Source organism: Rhagoletis pomonella, unplaced genomic scaffold, assembly GCF_013731165.1.
Source record: "Rhagoletis pomonella isolate Grant_MI unplaced genomic scaffold, Rhpom_1.0 Rhpom_scaffold_00017, whole genome shotgun sequence".
Lineage (NCBI taxonomy): Eukaryota > Metazoa > Arthropoda > Insecta > Diptera > Tephritidae > Rhagoletis > Rhagoletis pomonella.
This window is the reverse complement of record NW_023458571.1, coordinates 3973856-3995563: the sequence shown is the minus strand read 5'-3', so window position 1 is coordinate 3995563 and position 21708 is coordinate 3973856. Positions and strand designations below refer to the sequence as shown.

Below are 21708 nucleotides of genomic sequence, written 5' to 3'. Positions count from 1 at the left end.
AAATCAATTTATATTTTAAATTTCATTGTCATCGTGATTGGAAGCATGCTCAAAGTTTCAAGTTTCTAGCTTTTTCGGGAAGTTAGGTTAAAATCATTGATTCATCTGGCAATCTTTTTAACCATAATTTCTAACTAAAAATAGTTATGATAATGAACGTGGTTTAAATCCATATAAAGAAAGATTATCCTAGGAATATATAGTATTGAATACATTTTATCACCTCTGTAACGCATAATTTTTCAATTATCATCTGCAGGTCCTGAAGGATGTAATTTATTCATCTATCACCTACCACAAGAATTCACCGATACTGATTTGGCATCAACTTTTCTTCCATTCGGCAATGTCATTTCCGCCAAAGTTTTCATAGATAAGCAAACCAATCTTTCCAAATGTTTCGGTTTTGTATCTTTCGATAACCCGGAATCAGCGCAAGTGGCCATCAAAGCAATGAATGGTTTTCAAGTGGGCACTAAGCGTTTGAAGGTGCAGTTGAAGAAACCCAAGGACGCTTCGAAGCCTTACTAGGATAGGTACCCAGTACGTGGACGTAAATCACTGGGATAGTAAAATTACGACCACTTACTAATGAAACAACAAACTAAAAATTAAATATAAGAGAGGGTAATGATAACTTTTTGAACTAACTGAATTGAAATTGACTGTGCAGCATAAAACAAATGTTTACCTATTAGCGCTGTACTGCAACAAATTTAAATGCATAAACTCATCCACACAATTATATTTTTTATAAGTACTGTACGTATACACTTGTATATGCTTGAATTTGTTTTTGAATTAATGTGTATTTTTGGAAGCTTAGCTCTGTTTGAAAATAATTCTTGCTCAATCTTAACATACTTAAATACATATATTTGCTTACAAAGCATATCTTAACAAGATAAAGTTAAATGAATTTTATGTTGAATTTTTAATATACATAAAGCTTAGTATACAGCTCTCAATAATAATCTGAAGCAATATTTCTCATTATTTTTGTGTTGCCTGAAAAAGTACTTTGCCGCTGCTGTAAATTTTCTTGGCGAAATAAATTTAAGTGTATTTTTCCAAAGTACGTTTCGAAATTTAGCTACCCTTCAAACACATTTTTTCAGAACATAGTTTGTTTTTAAAATGAGGTTAAATTTTAAAACCTAAAATGGCCCTAAAAGCATATTTTTCTTAAGAGCTCTAAGCTGATTTATGAAATTTTGATAAAAGAAATTTCGTATTTCTTGGAAACGTTTTGCTTACTTTTGGATAGATTTTAAGTTATCTGTAGGCATAGGTGGTTTGAAGTTTTCAGTAACCTGAATTGTTGTTAACTTATCAATTTGAACCAATATAATAATTTTACGAAGCTGAATTAAAATGTTGTCCGTGGCCTTTGAGCCAAAAGGCTCCAAATGTGTAGCCTTTTTTAGTAATACATACTTAAATGTATGGGTTCAGCGAAATTTGATTTTGTCACATTTGATACAGATAAAAATAAATTTTTAATTGTGTGGAAGTAAGACAAATTCAACATCCACGTTTTATAATTTTCGGGCAAGGCCTCAACATGAATGGAAATTACTAACGAAAAACCTATAAACAAAACACTTAAACAAAATTTTGTGGTATAAATATTTGAGCATGCTATTGATTGTTTAATTATATATTGTATTTAGTTTCAGAAATCTTATTAACTATATATGTATGTATATGTATATAATTAGTTTGAACCAAAAGACATTTTTTATTAAACTAAATGATAATTTATTTTCAAATAAATACATTTTAAAAACTTGAAACAATAAAAATATTGTATATGAATATTGCATATACTGCATTTGTTAAAAGCCCCTAGTTTGATGAAATTGTTAGTTTTTGTTTCAAATTAAGATATTTCTGGAATTGGTAAATTTAGGCCATTATTGTTTTTTAATTTTTTAATATGGACAATCTAACATACATAGAAAATATCTTGCAGAGAAGAATACATAGTTCATTGGCTTTATAATTATAATTAATAAATAGATAGATTGCGATAAATAGATTGCGTATATGTATAGTAAATCGAGAAACTATCTAAATTTAAGTGGCGGTAGAAAATATTCTCTCTGCACTAACGAAAAGTAGAAATAGGTACACTGGCTGTTAAAAGTTGGAAATTAGTAGATATGCACTACTCCACGACAAATTTATTTCTCCGTGGGATATTTGCATACAAATGTTTACACACATTTTATAAAAACCTATTTACGTCTTACACATTTTAATTGTACCACTGCTTACGGTTGTATGTATTTAGTCAAATGTTTCTTTCTTTTTATATAAATACATATCCATATATAAACTCCAAGCGTATGTTCATACATACACACATTTACTAGTAAGGTACTCCGTACATTACGAGCCTAATCATAGCAAAGTAAATAAGCCTTTCATCATGCCGGAACAAATATGTATATGACCACTCGACTTCTGCACAATTTTTTACTATGCTATATTAACCGTACACTTGCTCTGACCTTCTTCAGTCAACTATACAAGACTAAACACAATTAGTGTCAATAAAATTTTATTACAAATAAAATAAATACAAATGTAAACAACACAAATTCAAAACGCCTATACTAGTACACACACTGCTATGATAAGGCGCGTAATGTACGGAGTGACTAAAAGCGCAGTTACCCACGGACGTAAAAACGGAGAAGGTGTCAGCTGACACGATCTATCTTATGGCATCAGCGTGTTAACAAAAACTCACCACCGCATGACCGCTACGACGTTGCTTCTCTCTCTTTCTATCAACAGCACACTTGATATCTTTCTACGTACGTACGCTACGCTACGGACACGTTCGTTGGTAACCGCGCTCTAAGCCCCTTTTGAATATCTTTCAACCGCTTTGTTACTGCATTATTTTCATAAATATGGTTGATGAATTTTTTGTTATTTGTGAAGTAAATTACGCGCTTTTAATTATTGTATTTTAAATAAAATAAAGCTATGTTCTGTTTGAAATTTCTGTAAATTCGTCTGTTTTTATTTATTCTGCGCTCTTTTACTTTTTGTTCCAAGTCAAAACATAATACATATTTATACGTAAACCAGCAGACCCGGCGAATTTCGTCCCGCCCAAAATTAATTTTTTATTGAAAAATTTCAATTCAACGTGTTATTGTCAGAGAAAGTAGAGAATTTCGTTTACTTGGGAACCAGCATTAACACCGATAATAATGTCAACATGGAAATCCAACGCAGAATCACTCTTGCCAACAAGTGCTACTTTGGACTGAGTAGGCAATTCAGCAGTAAAGTCCTCTTTCGACGTACCAAAACCACACTCTATAAGTCACTCATCATGCCCGTGCTGGTGGAGAAGGACTTGGCTTCACTTGGCGTTTCCAATTGGCGTCAGTTGGCACAGAAGAGAAATGACTGGCGTGCTTTGCTGAACTAGGCCAAAATCACTTAGGCGGTTACAGCTAGGAATGAGATAAAATGTTTGCAGTCGTGACAGATAACGGAGGAAACATCGTGAGAGCTACAATTGATACATTTGGTGAGACTAAATATCTTAGCTGTTTGGCACATAGCGTTAATCTTGTCATGCAGTCAGTGTTGAATGCAATCGAAGCCGTTAAGAATTTAATCGCCAAGATTAAGAAGATTGTAATGTTCTTTGGTCAGTCAAATACAGCGGTCTATAAGCTTCGTGAAGCTCAGGCCAAGGATGAGTACCAACTGTGCTTAATCCAGGATTGTCCTACACGATGGAACTCAACTTTCGATATGATCCAACGTTTCCTAGTCCTGCTTTATGCTGTCACTTGTACACTCCTCAGTCTGGATGGATCACCGCAGATGATATTTCCAGCTGAGGTGAACTTATTAAAAGAACTAGTGATTCTTTTAAAACCAGCCAAAGAGGTCACCCTAAGTATTAGTGGAGAGAAGTATGCTACTGGGAACAAAGTATTAATGCTCATCGACTGGTTTCGTACTGAAGTGAAGAAGCTGCAGCCAATTTCCGACGTAGGAAAGGTGGTTAAAACTTCGCTTATGTCGGAGATTAAGAAGAGGCTTGGATGCTATGAGACAATAAGATTCCAATCGTTAATCGGAGTTGCAGCTTTATTTGATCCCCGTTTCAAGCGTTCGTACTTTCCAAACGATTTGTATGACGCACAAGTATTAAATCTAGTCAGTGGTCACATACACGATTTGAAGCAACCCAATTCACAGAAGAGAAAGACTGAAAATCTTCAAGCAGATTGTTCTAACTCGACATCGATCTCAAACAATATATAGGTAATCCCAATCACAAATTAACAACTGGCTTCGAAATATTGTTGCCTACTGGGAAGTTCCGTGCCTTCTGAGCGATTATTCTCAGCAGCTGGTCGTATTACGGATGATAGGAGTCGCCTAACGCCTCAGCATTTATCCAAAGTATTATTCCTGAAATCCCTTGAGTTTGCCGACTGCCATTTGGATTGACAAATTTTTCATATGCATTTTTTCCAAATATTAAATGATATTAAACATAAAATGTAGTGGTACCCTATTGTGGAGACTGATAGGAGATGTCCTGGTAAGTTGTTTGAAGATGAAAAGAATTTTATGTGCTTTGAGATTGTTCTACTGCACTGTCTTCAATGGACAAATATTGTCTGAACAGACTTTTGTATTATTGAATACATAATTAAAAAGTGGTATTCTTTTATAATATAGGATATGTCCAATGATAGTGATGTAACGTTACTGTTCTGTCTTACACAGATCGAAAGGATATATTGAAAGTAGAAAGTCTACGATAAGAAAAGTATTTTCATAATCAATTATATAAATAGGCAATCATTTTTCCTTTACACCCCTTTTACGGCTAAACTGTACTTCTAAGGTATAAACAGTTATATATCATTAGAAAGGTATTTTGATGCTTATGTGCAGGCAATTTTTAAAATTTCAAATTAGTTTAAAATAGAGCGAAAAAATCAATTCAAAAGTCCCACCAATACCAATGCCATACATGTACATGGTTGGGGCGGAAATGCCTCCTAAATGTATGCTTTAATATTGATAATGAATTAAAGAAACGTGCTAAGCAGCAGTTTAGGAATAAGATGTATGTATGTATGTACATGAATAGATTGGCCTCAAACAAGGATGAAGATAATTTTGAGTATGGAGAAGAAGAAAGGGATAAATACAGAAATTAAAATAAAAGTAATGAAACCTAAATATAAAGACAAAGAGGAAGGAAAATTTAAATACCTAACCTAATAAATAACAATGGTGGGGGTGAATATGTAAATGAAGAAAAGAATGGACATATTTATATCAGGATAAAGGAAAGGATAAAGATGAAGAAGAATTTGAAGACCAAAACGAGGAAGAAGATGAAGATGAATATGAAGATAAGGATAAAGATAACTTATCTTAACTTAACCCCTTAACTTAACTTAACTCACCTCAACTCATCTCACCTCCGCTTAAAAACTTACTCCACCTGAGTTCGCCACACATAAATTCACCACACCTTAACTCCCCACACCTAAATTCACCACACCTTAATTCACCACACCTAAATCCACCACACTTTAATTCACCACACCTTAACTCACCACACCCCAACTTTCTCACCACATCTTAACTCACCACACCTTAATCTACCACACCTTAACTCACCACACCTTAATTCACCACACCTCAACTCACCACAACTAAATTCACCACACCTCTTAAGACCACCACACCTGAATTCATAACACCGTAACTCCCACACCCAATTCCACCACACTGCAACTCACCACACCCAATTTCAACACATGACATGATATCACTAAAGAAACAATATAAAGAAAAAGAGGAAGGAAAATTTAACTACCTAACCTAATAACAATGGTGGGGGTAAATACGTAAATGGAGAAAAGAATGAAGATATAGATCAGGATAAAGGAAAAGATAAATATGAAGACGAAGGTGAATATGAATATGAAGATGAAGATGAAGATGAAGGTGAAGATGAAGATGAAGATGAAGATGAAGATTAATATGAAGATGAAGATGAAGATGAAGATGAAGATGAAGATGAAGATGAAGATGAAGATGAAGATGAAGATGAAGATGAAGATGAAGATGAACATGAATATGAACATGAACATGAACATGAACATGAACATGAACATGAACATGAACATGAAAATGAACATGAACATGAAAATGAACATGAACATGAACTTGAACATGAACATGAACATGAACATGAACATGAAGGTGTAGATAAACATAAACATAAACATTAAAAGCGATAGAGACAAAGATAGAGAGGAAGAAAGTGATAGGGATATAAAGGAAATACAACTGAAGAATGTGCGATGTTATATTGTGATGTGTTATGCTACATATTTTATGTTATTGAATCTAATGCTATTCTATGTTATGTTATGCTAAGTACTAAGCTAAACTCCCCTCCACTTAACCCATTCCAACATTTTTATTTCAGCTCAACTCAACTCACATAAACTATCCTTAATTTTAGCGGTTGAATTTCAACCGCTGGGCCTAGTGTTCGCCTAGTGTGTTATAAGAAATAAGTGTTTGCATATTATTAAATAAAACCTCAATATCATCCCAATAAAATGGAGTTCATACTCTTGGAGTCTGTGATTCAATTTGCCACCGTCGAGTTTATAAATTTACGCGATTTTTTTGAATCTCATTAATAAAATATTGGCATACATCAAGTTAACCAACCGTTCGGCTATGGAAAAACTAAAAATGCAGATCGATAGTACTGTTTACGCTTATTTCAACTATATAAATGTTATTTGGCGCAATTGAAAAGTAAAGTAAATATAAGAGGTTAAACAGAAAAATTGTGATATTTTAAAATATTAATATTTTTTAAACTATGTAACCGATTCAAAAGGTAATGATGTCAAAATAAAGACAATTAATTTATCTTCAAGTTGATATATAAAATTTGTATGCTTGTTTATATATTCAAGCAAAAATATTAAAAAACAGAAAAGGAGAATTCTAGTTACCTCATCCTTTCCCAAGGCTACATCACTGGAGCGTAGCCCCAGTTGGTGCACACCAAAAGGAGAATTCTATTTGGTAAGGGTTATAATCCTAAAGCGCGTCCGAAGGCCGCCTACGCAGAAAGAAGTTCTGGGGAAAAGAAATTATGATATCACCTTACACTTGCTAGTTGCTTGTAAATGCTTTTAATTTTTTTTATCACTGAATTCTTAAACCTCAAAAGCAGATTATAATAAAATATATATATCAAATTAAAGGTAAGAACTTGCAATTTCTAAATAATATATATTTCTTTAGCATTGATAAGCCAATTTTTTCTAAAAAAGGTTATTTTATGAAAAAATTATAACACTTTATTTGTTTTTTAATAGTTTTGGCTTAAATATATAAAGAAGCACACACATTTTATATATCAACTTAAAGATAGATTGATTGCCTTGATTTGGACATCATTACTTTTTCAATCGGTTACGTAGTTTAGAAAATATTAATATTTTAAAATATCGAAACAAAATTTTTACCTCTTATATCTTTTTTACTTCTCAATTGCGTCAAATAAATTTTATACAGTTGAAATCAGCGTAAAAAGTACTATCGATCTGCATTTCTAGTTTTTCCATAGCCGAACGGTTAGTTAACTTGATGTGTTCCAAAACATTTTTTATAGCGACGTTTTCAACATCGATTTTTCCGATATCGATATTGTTAAGATTTTACATGCAATGAATTAAATCGATTCATAATATCGATACTTTTTTAAATATCGAACATTCCTAGTTACAGCGCCAAATAAAAAGAAAAAGTGTTATTGTCCCATAGTTAAAATTTTTATTTTTTCTATCTTATATAAACTCAGAAGATAAGAATTACGTAGAAAAATAAAAAAACGCGAGAATTATATTATTTTAAAGAGGAACGAGCTCAAAAGAAGCGAAATAAGAAGCTAAAAGAAGAAGAAAAAATCTATTGGAATTATTATTGCTCAAAATGTCGTGTCTTCGAATCTAACACTTGAATGTTAAGAATAGTACTAAACAGCATAGATCAAACAAAAAAAGCCATTAAATCCGTTTTTCCTGAGCTTAACCGCGAAAAACTTCAACATATTGGCGCAGTTCTAAGATCGACCTCGAGTTTTACGCAGAAAATTACTTCGGAAACGACCTATAGCTGCACAGCATCAGAAACTTTGAAATCTGTATTCATAATTATCATGTTCTTAATTTCTTTGAATTACATGTCACATCGCAAGACTACTGAATTCATGCTACTTTTTGCATAAAACACACTAACACACTAAAAGCGATAGGGAGGGGGGGATTTGTTTACCACCCCTCTACCTTCATCTACTACAAACAAATATTTTCTGTCATGCCAAAATATAAAAAATGTTAAAGCGAAAGAAAAGGAAGCCTGTCCGGGTTGGAGCCATCCCACACCTTCTAAGTGCCGACGGCACTTAGCCTTGTGTTCCACCGGGGCTCCTTATTCATCATGCGAAACTCCCTTTTCCTGACCTAGTCCGTCAGTCAAACGTTAGTCACCCGTTAAATCGTCATGTCAACTGTAATATACCCACGCCCCCCTCTGAGCTGCGCCCAAGCAGCACCCACACCAACCTGAAAATTCCTAGAATTCAATTGTAAATGACAACACTATGCCCAACAAATTTCATTATTATGCATACAAATTGATTTATTTTAATAAATCAAAAAGAAACCTCACACATAAAATTATGAGGTGGGTTTTGTCGAAGGCTGAGGTGAGCTCAGCGGATCCAGAGTCCACTAACCCACACCAAATAAAACACACTATTTTCGTGTATTTAATTGGAACACACACAGCGCTGTGACTACCCTGCAGTGAAAAGCTAAACCAGTATGCACAAATTCCAGTTCATGAACTATTATTTAAGGATAAAAGTCATACCAGTTCGTTTGAACCATAATTATACCAGCTCCGCGCAGAAAAAAGTGAACTAGTTGGTAGAAATGCTAGTGCGAGAACTGGTATTAAATGGGAGAGTCATACCAGTGCGTCATGGACTATAATTATACCAGTTCTCCGCAGTGAAATGCCAAACCAGCCAGTATAAATACTAGTTCATTAACCAGTATGTGCTAAAGCGACGGCCTACAATTTCGGCGATTTCGATCAACTTATGCGATCAGCGACATCTGTCTTTGAATAGGCATAACCAAATCTAAAACGTGGTTAATTGCTTTCATCACAAATGTCGGCTGTGGCGTCGAGTGAAGACTACCGATTCTGGTTCTGAGATCTCAGGTTCGAGTGGGCGTGGAGGTTGTTAAAGTAAATTGATTTGGAGAAACCCTAAATACTCAAATACCATTAAAAAAATGTGAAAATAAATAATTTTTTGTTTTTTTTAAAACAATAAATTTAAAAATTACACAAGAGATATAAAAAAAAATAAACAAATAAAAAAATAAAAATTTAAAAAAAAGATTCGCTCACTGTGATTCGAACTAGGATATCTTGATTTGGCGTGCCAAAGATTTATTCTGTCGACCATTGCCACTGCTGCATCGCCGCGAGCAAAATTACATACTTATGCTTTTCACTGGGGATGAATAGGAAGTCTATCCCGTCAACTGGTATGATGCTACTTGTATATCTACTGGTAGCGTGCTGATGTAGGAGCGGACAATTGGCATCTCCTATGACACCACCATGTTAAAAATACCAGTCGCTAATATTGAAAAATGATACAACGTGAACTAGTTGGGCTGAAACGCAAACTGGTAGCATTCTGGTTCACAACTGGTAGCTTTCCCTGCAGGGAATATTTAGAGACAGTCTGGTAAAGCGCTAATTCCGAGCTACATATTTCAGAACTATCTCTGAACTGGTGCAAAATAGCTGCAGAGCGGGACAGTTGAAATTTGCGGTGTAAGTGTACAAATTCTCACTTGACGTACAATATGAAAGTAGCTAAGCGAGAAGACCTACGACTCAAGCATCTTTGGTCGCGAATTCAAATCGCGGTGGAGGCAGTTGTGAGTTTTCAAATTTAATGAATATAAATTGTTGTGTACCGCTTACAATAAATTTAATTTTTTTTATAAAATGTTGACAAACATGGAATCTGTAAAAGAAATGAAAAAACGGAAAACGTTTTCTTATAAAAAAAAAACTGTCCAAAACGGTACCGGTTAAAAACTAGTTGCAAAGTAATCCAATGGGCGACAATTTCCACCGGCAATGACATCGCCGTGTAAAACTGGACAGATGAAAGCATTGCTTGGCTATTGAGCTAGAGCTAGTACTGTCGGCAAAAGGTCTAGTTCTACGCTAGTTCTGAGGTAGTCAAATATTCTGCAGGGTAGAGTTCCAGCACCCTTATGTCCAAAGAGAGGGAGAGATAACGTTCGTGGTTGTCGTGAGGTCGGGTCGGAGCGGATGACGACGAGAGCGCTAGCAGCACGGTGGGTAATTCTCAGCAGTGGCGAAGCCACGGTGACCACGCTATCAGCACGACGGGTGATTCTCAGCAGTGGCGGAGCAACCGTAAGCACGCTAGTAGCGCGGCAGGTGGCTCTCGGCAGCGGGTGATTTCTAACAGCAACGGATTGTTTGTCTGGTAATCGGCAACCGGCGGAGCGGAACGACCTAGCAAGACTGACTAGACCCAGGCACTCTACATGAGTAGGGGCTGGAACGGGTCGGCGGCAGCGTTGCCACTAACAATTTTTCCCCCTACCAATTTTCTTCCCAAATCCGACCAAAATCGTTCACAACCTACCAAATAAATTTCAGATACAAAAAAGCATTCTGAAAACATACAATTCATTTATTTAAGATTAAATGTCTCGAATACATAACATTTATATACATACATATGTATATGCACTTTTTACATTTTAAAACTTACAAGAAATAAATAAATGCAGATACAATCTTAGGCACAGAGATGAGTTCATTAAACATATTTTGGTTGTATGAATTATACACATATGTACATTTTAGTTACCAATAAGTTTAATTTCGTAAAAGTAAATTTAAATCAGCGGCCGCTATGGTGTAGTGGTAAGCAGTGCGCGCTTTCACTCATCAACACCTGGGTTCAAGCCCTGGTCAAAGCAACATCGCAAAAAATATAGAAAAAGTTTTTTTCTTAACAGCGGTCGTCCCTCGGCAGGCAATGGCAAACCTCCGAGTGTATTTCTGCCATGAAAAACAGCTTCTCATAAAAATACAATCGCCGTTCGGAGTCGGCGTAAAACTGTAGGTCCCTCCGATTTGTGTGACAACATCAAGGCGCATGCCACAAATCGGAGGAGAGGCTCGGCCAAACACTAAGCGTTGAAACTTCGCGTTCTGCAGCCGCAGAGCTATGTGGTAATGAAATTATATTGAAAACAAAATTATCAAGATGCATGAAGCTATTTTCATTCACTCCATTTTTAATAGAATACACTTTTTCCCAAAACATATCAATATCCAGATCGCTGGAAATATCAAGCTCACTTAGCCTCAGTAAATTCCACTGCGTTGTTTTTATTTCAGGATCGCAATCTATGAGATGGGGAAACTTTAACAAAAGAGGTAAAATTGGTAAATCTTCTTTAGAAACTACCTTATCTGGTGTTATTACTTGTAAAAGTTTTATATCTTCACGCTTGAAATCAAATCTTAAATTTATTGGGTCCAAAAACTCTATGTAAAAAATAGTAATAATTATAGATTGGCGCTTACGCATATGTTAGTGTTTGGCCGAGTTTCTCCTCCGATTTGTGGCGTGCGCCTTGATGTTGTCACACAAAGCGGAGGGACCTACAGTTTTACGCCGACTCTGAACGACGATTGTATTTTCATGAGAAGTTGTTTTCATGGCAGAAATACACTCGGAGGTTTGCCGTTGCCTGCCGAGGGACGACCGCTGTTAAGAAAAAACATTTTTTCTATATTTTTTGCGATGTTGCTTTGACCAGGGCCTGAACCCAGGCGTTGCGGAGTGCGCACTGCTTACCACTACACCACTTTAATATATTTTGGTCTTAACTTCAGTAATTTCAGAACAATTGGATTTTTTTCCATAAACATCTCAGCTTTCGTTCCAAAAAAAATCAGTTATTTTAATATGATTATTTTAATTTTTATAGTCAATATTAAGACATATTGTTACTGATCTCATCTTTTTTAAAAAAGTTACTCAAAATTAAGAGATCATGTGCTTTTATAGTTGCATATAAGTATGGCAAACGAGAGCTTTCAGCTTGGAACTCTTTGTTAAGAAATAAAAAATAGCATTTGGTTCTGCAACACAGGTCTGCAGGTCGCATACCATTTACTTCATAAAAGTAGGAAATAAAATAAAGTTTCAAACTATTCCATTGCTCAACTACTCTTAACACAACGCATTCTAGTGAAAGCCATCGTAGCTTGAGCAAAGGTGAAGGGAGTGGCATGTGCACTTAATAAATCGGTTTCTTCACTCAATAATGTTTTCAGCCCTTTTAAGTCTCCAGCCACAACATTGACTCCGTAAGTGGCCAAACCAATTACGTTTCTTATTTTTAAAGACAGGATTGGCAAATGTTTAAAAGGTCCAATTGGCAAATATTTATATGCAAAATGATGTTTGAAATATATATTTTTATAATTACGATCTTAAAATCTTAATTCTACCTACTACTACTTAAACCTACTACCTACCTACTTTGCCTACCAACCTACCAAATGAAAAAGAAGCGACCAAATTTGGTCGGAAAAGACCAATAGTGGCAACACTGGTCGGCGGTGTCAGAGGCTCAACCAGCCGGTGACAAATAAGGATGCCTAAATGCCTGCAATCCCCGGTCAGCCGGGGTGCGAAATAAAGTCAATTGACATTATTACCTTTTTAAAAACGAAAGAAAATCCATTGACATTATTTCTCTTTCAAACATTAAATTTGCTTAGCTTCGCGGCGGCCCGCGTCAGCGCGCCACACCACGTCACGCTACGCCGCGTCCGCCCCGGACCCCTCTTCCCCGTCTCCCGCCGTGCTGTAACGCAGGTAGATTTATTTTTTGTATACGTTGAAATAAAGTTTTTATATATTTTAAACATCGAGGGCTTATATTCAATAATACCCTCTATCTGCACACTTTTCACAAAGATGAGATTCTGATATAAAAATCCACCTAAGCTTTAACTGTCATCGGTGATATTAATGCTACCTTATATAACGACAGGTATAAGTCCCAGATGTTTTCTAAAATCGCCAATTAGTTTTTGTGAAAATTGCAGATAGAGGGTATTAATGAATTCAAGCCCTCGATATTTCACATTTTTATATTTGTAAGTTATTGGAAGCAGGGATGCCAACTTGGCTCAAACCGTGCCATTTGTCCCTATTTTCCTTCAAATGACACTTAATTTTTCAATTTGGCACAAAGTGCCAAAATGGCACTTTCGTAAAAAAAAAATAACATTTCAATACATTTTTGTGAAATCCTTTGCGTGCACTTCTTTTTGTCAACTAAAATTTTCTAATTTATAAAGGCTATTCAACTGGTTTATCTTATTTTATCATTGCACTTTTGTTTGGAAAATGTAGCTTTATTTTATTGCTAAATGTGAATGATTAAAAGGAATGACACCTTTTTTGGCACTTTTATTTTTCTATTTGGCTTATTTTGGCACTTTTTATCCTCAATATGGCACCTGATAACTAAGGATAGTTGGCAGCCCTGATTGAAAGATTTCTGCTGTGTTTTGGGCAACAACTTGTCTCCAGACATACCGAATTCGTTCAAAATATGCTAATTTAAAACACAGAATTGTTTCAGTGTTCCTCCGGGGTTTTTGGACATAGACTGTTTCTTCAATTTAATAGTGTTCGCTTTATTTTTGTGCAAACGAAACATGTTTTGCAAGTTCTGGATCATTTCTACACTCTTTTTTTTCAAATATTTCTCGTATTGCAGCTGTGCACAAGCGTTTAGTTTTTCGCATCGTGTTTTTACATATTCGTAATTTAATTTTTTTTAATAAAATCAATTGGTGGTAGTTCATGATTGTGTGTGGGTTAATATCACAACACCGAGGATTTGGCAATAACCTTTTTCGTCTATTAAAAAACAACACTTACGGGGCAATGTTTATTGTAAGAACAACGTTTTTTTTATGAATCGACATACGTTAAGCATTGTTGACGCTATTTCCATTTGAATGAGCAAATAGCGTCAATGACTTTATTTCCAAACTTTTGTTGACTTTATTTCGCTTTTGAAAAGGTAATAATGTCAATTGACTTTATTTCGCACCAGGGTGGGAAATAAAGTCAATTGACCTTATTTCCATTGACCTTATTACCTGTCACCCTTGTAGCATACGCAGGGAGCTCATCATTAAAGTATAGAGAATCCTACGGTGTCAAATGACAGTAAAGATCATGTTTTGATATCTTGCGCACATTCGACAAAGGATACCAGCTCCTTCTGAATCAGTTTATCTAATAATATAGGTTTACTAATCTTAATAGACGACGGGAAAAGATTTAAGGGGGGATCCAAATCCACACTGTTGTATATTTTAGTCCATTTCTTGACCCAGTGTGATCCTTGCCGTACTGCTTCATCAGCCAAGATGCGAGGTAGTCTATTTGACGGTAAACTAAGGCAGCGTACAATAAAAGTCATATGGGCATGCAGAGTAATGTAAACCTGAGGCAACAAACCTGTTTCTAAATGTAGCATATAGTTCGGAGTGTTTGAAGGAAGAAAGATTAACTTTTTTAGAAAGAAACGCATAAGTTTCTCCACTGGCTCATATCTGTCAACACCCCATATCTGTACACCATAAAACATAATTGACCTGGAAGCAGCGTCAAAAATTTTTAACTTTCTGGTTATGTTTATCCTAGGGTTATTTATATAACTCAGCCTCTAAGTTTTTTATCCAAGTGTTTAATGTAACTAAGTTTATAGTTTAACAGAACACCCAGGTATTTATATTCATTGACGATCTCAATAGGAGTATTTCCGTAAGTCCAGTGACATCCTGATGGAATTCTAGTGCCCTCTCTGAAAACCAGAACTTTTGATTTATGCATATTAACATGCAGCCCCCATTGCATACAATAAGAGTAAAGATCATCAATCATTTTTTGTAGATCTAGAGCAGAGTTTGCAAGCAGAACGGTATCATCAGCGTACAGCAGGACTTTCACTACAGTGTCAGCAACTTTAATACCGTAACGTAGACTGTCACTTAAGTCGTTAAGGTATATCGAAAAAAGGGTTGGACTCAACAAGAAACCTTGCCGCACACCTTGGTTAACAGGGAAAGGGGCAGAAAGCGCCCCGTTATAGCGTACCTGATTTGTAGTATTGCAATAGATAAGACGTAAAATCTCAATTGTATGGCTGGAAAGACCGATGCTTGCTAGCTTGTAGAATAGCATATTTCGCGGTACTGTGTCAAAAGCACATGAAAAATCAACAAAGAACGCAAACGTTTTCTTTTTCGCACTTAAATGGAGATGGATGATGCTAGTCAAGTTAAACAAATTATCTGAAGTCGAATAATTCTTACGGAAAACCGCCTGAAATTCGCTTAGAATTTTATTACACTCTAACCAGGCATTTATACGGTTTAACAACATGCCAGCAAAAATTTTGTACACAGTATCGAGCAAGGAGAGCCCGCGGTAGTTAGAAGGGATGGACGGATCACCTTTCTTGAATAGACAAGTAATAATGGCATTATTTATTTGGGTTCTGTTTTCTAAGGAAAATTACATTAAATAAAGAAAGCACCTCAGATAAAAACGACTGTGGGGCGTACTTGTAAAATTCATAAGTAATCCGATCTTTGCCGGGAATTTTCTGTCCTTGAGACCTCTTAGTACAAGTTGAAGAGCGCGCATTTCAAAAGGGGAGTCGAGGAATGGATCTATCACCAAAGCTGGACCCAATGTATACAAGGTCCGTCACCTGTACTGTAAAGCAAGGATTTAAAATGCTCAAAAAAGTCGTCTAGTACAAGACTGCAATTAACATTAGGAGGGCGGCTTTTCAGGGAGTTAGCTATTCCGCCACCAATCACTGGAATTTCTGACTGTGTTCAACAGATCAACTTCTTTAGAAAAATATTCAAATTTTTCTTAGCGCATAATTTCATGTAATACGATCGTTGAGCCACATATTTTACGCGGGTTCTTGCTGTGGAAAATTTCTTAAAACCTTTCAAAAACTGAAGCATTTTCGTACGCGCGTTGAAGCATTCGCTGTCAAACCAAGCATTTTCTGGCACAAAATGGCACTTTCCACTATTATAAATTGAAGCGGCTTTTATTTTGTCCGTTAGGGCTGACACTAAATTATCAATACTATCCCAATTTTGGGTAAAGTCAATACTAGGCATTTCGGTAATCAGTTCAACGTACTTAAAAACTCGTTTCGGTTTCCACAGCAATTTCTCAGGACAAATACTTAATGTAGCATTAACTACCTTTTTTGGTACTGATAGTATGATAGTTAAAGGCATATGATCAGAAAATTCCTTTTGGCTTATGTAAAAACTGTTCACTCAAGAAGTAAAGTCGAAAGAGCTAATAGCATAGTCAAAAACTGAACTACCTGCAGCACCGCAAACTGTCAGCTCGCCATGTTTATCATCCGGCATTCTCCCGTTCCAATAATACCGCCAACTTCGTCCATCAAACAAAGAAGCTTTCTCCCTTTCGAATCTATTACTGGGTCTTTAGATTCCCTTACTTCACACACCCTAGGCAATCCTGTTACTAACTCTTTACTAACAGTTTGAGCCTTGCCGACGCGAGCGTTCAAATCGCCAATAACACAGAATGAAACTGGCTGTTGCAGCGGAAAAAAGTTTTCCAAGCGTTTGAAATCTTCCAACCAACCATTGCAATTCAAATATTGAGGAATCAACCATGTACATGAAGCATGAAGATTGACAGACAGCACAACACATCCCGAGATATTTAGGAACTTGCACTTGTAGTCAACCCCCAAACTTGTTCTGTAGCCAAAAATACAGCCCCCACTTGCACGGACGGCTTTGTGCGCTTTACTTGCATCTATCCAACAGCAAACATATTCTTTGAAAAGGTGAGCAAATTTTGGTTTATCCTCAGCAGTTACATGAGTTTCAAATAAAAGTACAATATCAAATGAATTGAAGAAACTGAAAAAACTTTTAAATTTTAGCTTACTTTTTAAATTGTATGATAATATTCTTAAATTTGTACTTTTTATATCATTTAGATCGACAACACTTCTTTTGTGGCGGTGTACACCACAGAATGGGCTTACAATAAACATGTCTGTCCAATTTCAGTTTTTTGCTATAACCTTATCTAATATTGTTGTATAACTCAAATCGTCTTTAGAAAAGTTATTGCCATATAAGTTATTAAGTATAACATCAGCCGGCTTACCCTTGCACATCAATATTTTGTTATCGTTGAAAGACATCCAATTGTTGTTCACGCAAATTGAGTCATTTCTCACCAGCACTTTATGGTTACGGTTCTTCAACCGGAGAGTCTTCTTTATCTGCATGAGTACCTTCTTATCTTGCTGTTTTTCCGCGTTGAGGTCTTTCTCTACGTAGATTGTTGAACCTGACAGCCTCTTTGCGTTATTAAGGACCTCCGTTGCCATGTCGATGGTTTCAAATCCCACTATTACTCCCATTTTGTTGTCTTTAACATACAGTTGCCGCGCCTCACGAACGTTGATGTTCTGCAATTTAAGTTTTTCGGAGCACAATTTATCTGAGGTTGTCATCACTGAGTAAGCCTTTAACAATTAATTTATTTCTTTTCGATTCGTTGACCAGACGATTTAATTGTCTTCTGTCTTGTTCTCGGTCCCGCTTCGTCTGTGCTTCTTATTCATTATTTAATCTTTCATTTTCTGCTTTTATTTGGGTACCAATTGACTGTTTCAGTTCAAGAATGTCATCTTTCGTAGCTAAACCATCCAATTTTTTGTTAAAATTGCCCTCTATATTCTGCAGTGCAGACATTATCTATACTAATTATATAAAGAGAAGTCCCTTTTTTTTTGTAACAGGTAATATCGCAAACGGCTGGTCCGATTTTCATGAAATTTTGTATACAAATAGCTTTCGGTAACCACCATGTTTTAGGCTAAAAAAAGTTTACTTTTTTTCGGGTAGGTGGACCAGGGACCGGTCTATTCGAAAAAAATCGTATTATAGTCCGATTTGCTTAAAATTTAGTACGTAAGTAGCTTTTTAGCATATATTAGCATATATGACCCATTTTTCCGGGAAGTGGTCCAAGGACCGATCTATTCGAAAAAATCGAATTTACGGTCCGATTTGCTTAAAATTCGGTGCGCAGGTAGCTTTTTAGCATGTATTAGCATATGTGATCAATTTTTTCCGAGAAATGGACCAGGGACCGATCTATTCCAAAAAATCGCATTTATGGTCCGATTTCCTTAAAATTCGGTACGTAAGTAGTTTTTTAGCATATATTAGGATATATGGTCCATTTTTTCCGAGAAGTGGACCAGGGACTGATCTATTCGAAAAAATCTTATTATAGTTATATAATCTATATGTAAAGGGGGCGTGGCACTTCCCATACAAACCGAATTTCTCATGCTACATATCTCTGAAAGTGTGCATGGTAGAGTTTTGGAAATTGGTATGGAATATACGAAATCAATCGCATACCCTTGGAGAAGGATTTTTGGCTATTGTAAAAAGGGGTGTGACATCTCCCATACAATCAAATTTTTCATACTGCTTATCTCTGGAAATTTTTTGGTAGAGTTCTAGAGTTTTGTATGGAGATGTACGAAATAAATCGCATTGGAACTATTGGAAAAAGGGGCGTGGCATCTTCCATACAAACCGAATTTTTCATACTGCCTATCTTTGGAAGTGTTCATGGTAGAGTTCTGGAACTTGGTTTGGAGATACACGAAATCAATCGCATACTCATGAAGAAAGAGGGCAGCTGTTGAAAAGGGGGGCGTGGCACCTCCCATATAAATCGAATTTTTCATATTGCATATCTCTGAAAGTATTCATGGTACAGTACTGGAACTTCGTATGGAGATATGTATATAGTTGAAATCAAGCCCATACTCATGGAGAAAATATGGGCTATTTGAAAAGGGGTGTGAGGCCTACAAACGTACCGATCTTTAGCTATCTTTGAATGAATTTTTTTATTCTTCTGTAGGTGTGTTTGTGAGTGAAATCCTCCTAAATGGTTGTACGGATTTTAACGAAACTTTTTGTGTATTTGAGTGGGTCTCTGGATGGTTTAGTTTCACAATTTAATCCGACAGTTGGCGCTGTAGTTGAGTTATTACTAAAAATCTTATTTATGATCCGATTTGGCTAATGTTTTAAATATGTATGCAATACTATTGCAAAAACGTGCTGCCAAGTGGTGCTGAAGTCGAGCTATTACTAAAAATAGCCAAGTGAGAAAAGGGGCCGGGAAGGTCAGATTAAATCGGCCTGTTGCACCATTGAGTATATCGAACGCTCCTGCGTTGCAATTGGCCCAATGGATGTGATTTTCCAATATTATTATGCGTTCAAACTTTTAAGGTATTTCGTCTGAAATAAGTATATGTATATTGCATTTCTGTAGAACAATGATTCGCACCCATTTTGAAATTGCCACCTACTATACTGTAAAGCTTCTAGGACATTCACTATAGAACCGGGTCATTGTTGCCGCCAGGAAGTGAAGTGGAAAAAATTTATTTCGTTTGCGAATAACCATGCTATGAAATGCCGCACAACTAGAGAATTTCAAGAACGGATATAACACTTTCCTTAGGTTATTTAAAGCGGCAAATGACCCCCAAACCTTAATCTTAGCAGACAAATGTGCCAATGAAAATCGTAAACGTGAATTGTTGGTAAAAATGTTGGACCAAAAAGTTTCAATAAAATATATAAAAATTTTGGGCGGGACGAAGTTCGCCGGGTCTGCTAGTAACATATAATGAGAGGTCAGGCGAAGTTTCAGCGACTTTGCGTTTTGCCGCATTCGATTCTGGGGTGCACTCCATAATTATTTACTTTTTAATTTTTTATTTTAATTACTGTCTGGTAACATTTCCCTTTCGTGAAGTATACTCGTTCGTCTGTTTACCAACAGGTGGCGCTCACTTAGCAAAAACAGCTGAATGCTTTCGCCCAAATGTTATGCATGAGACTCCAATGGGTTTTTTAACAAATGGTACCACCTCAACCACATTGAAGAGATGGAGCTTCATCTGCCACGGGAGACAAGAACCACAATAGCGCTCTGGCTACTGCAGCAGGTTAAACTCATACCTGAGCAGATTAAACGCAGATGTGCCAAATGAGTGTCCGGCATGCGGAGGGACCCCGCACGACTCGAAACATCTCTTCGTATGCCCGGAAAACCCTACAACCCTAACGCCTTTGTCCCTGTGGACTGACCCTATCGAGGCTGCACGCTTCTTAGGGCTGCCGTTAGTGGAACTTGACGACAACGACTGAGATACCAACCGATCTGAGCCGCTACAACAACAACCTCAACCACACCCACGAACAACACGACCACCACGTCCAGCAGTAAATCAACAAGAGCCAAACACCGCCGAAACCCTCAAGCCCAATATCCAGTCGACAAGGAACAGCACAACTCCCACCAGTAACCACAAGTGACCAGCGAAAGCACAAAAATAGCGCAGCAGTCGTCAAAGGAGCAGCACAATCTTTAGCAACAACAAACCAACAAGAGCTTCGAGTGCGTTTAGAGCCGGCTTGCGCTCCTTAACAGCAAAATCCAGCAGTCACAAAAAAAACACTGCATTTGTTGATTCCTCAAATCGCTTTCCACAAAAAACAGTCTATATCCAGCAGCAAAAGGGGCGCAGCCCCAATTTTCAACAGCAACAACAATTGACCAGCAAAAGTTTCAAAGGCACTTTGAACCGATCTGTGTTTACTTGGCAGCAAGTGTCGTCACAGAAACTCCACTTTCTTTATTCTCAGTCAGTGTACACCATGACAATTTATTTCGCGGAAAACTTCTCTTAAAATATATAATAATATGAGCTCGTCGCAATGGCGATTCGCTAATTTTCAGAGTTGCCCATTTTTTCACCTGTGTATGTACGATGGGGTGTGTATGTAGGGTGCTGCCCACTAGAACCTGAAAGGAGAACTCCCAAATTGAGGCATAAAAAAGTACTCCCTTTGCCATAATCGTGGAGCCATATAGGAGATTTATCAGTTTTGGTGTCCATTATTGTTCGCTTAGGAGCAAAGAGCGATGTCTCCCAAAGCTAACAAAAAAATAATGCTCCATGAGACATGATTTGAAATAATAAATGAGATTTTTCGGTTTTGTACTCCATTAATACTCAGTTCGGACCAATCAAAGAGATCTTTCTAAGTTATTAACAAAATACTACTCCTTTTGTCATTTTTTCGAAGCAATAAGAGATATCTTTCGCTTTTTTACTCCATTATAACTCTTTTGAGAGCAAAACGCGATGTCTCCTAAAGTGATACAATAAAATAAATCTTAAAGGAATTTAGTTCTATACAAATTAACAGGCGGCACGAATTTAAATACGTACGTCTTTCGGTACGTACTGCAGATTCAGATTGGGTGTATGTATGGCTGTACAGTGGTATTTACATGCACGGTGG

General features: G+C 36.4%; 2 protein-coding genes across 4 annotated transcripts in view; both read left to right on the top strand.

Annotated features, from left to right (window-relative positions):
• LOC118749524 (CUGBP Elav-like family member 2) overlaps positions 1-2961 on the top strand; it is a gene marked incomplete at its 5' end in the record, with an annotated part of 442012 nt that extends 439051 nt beyond the window's left edge. For all 3 annotated transcript variants that reach the window (XM_036484332.1, XM_036484331.1, XM_036484329.1), the window contains 1 exon segment: positions 260-2961. In XM_036484332.1, the coding sequence (XP_036340225.1) occupies positions 260-531 (272 nt within the window).
• Positions 2962-3495: 534 nt separating this feature from the next.
• On the top strand, positions 3496-4305 carry LOC118749498 (zinc finger BED domain-containing protein 4-like). The gene has a single exon (XM_036484293.1). The coding sequence runs from the start codon at positions 3496-3498 to the stop codon at positions 4303-4305; it is 810 nt and encodes a 269-aa protein (XP_036340186.1).
• Positions 4306-21708: the final 17403 nt, after the last annotated feature.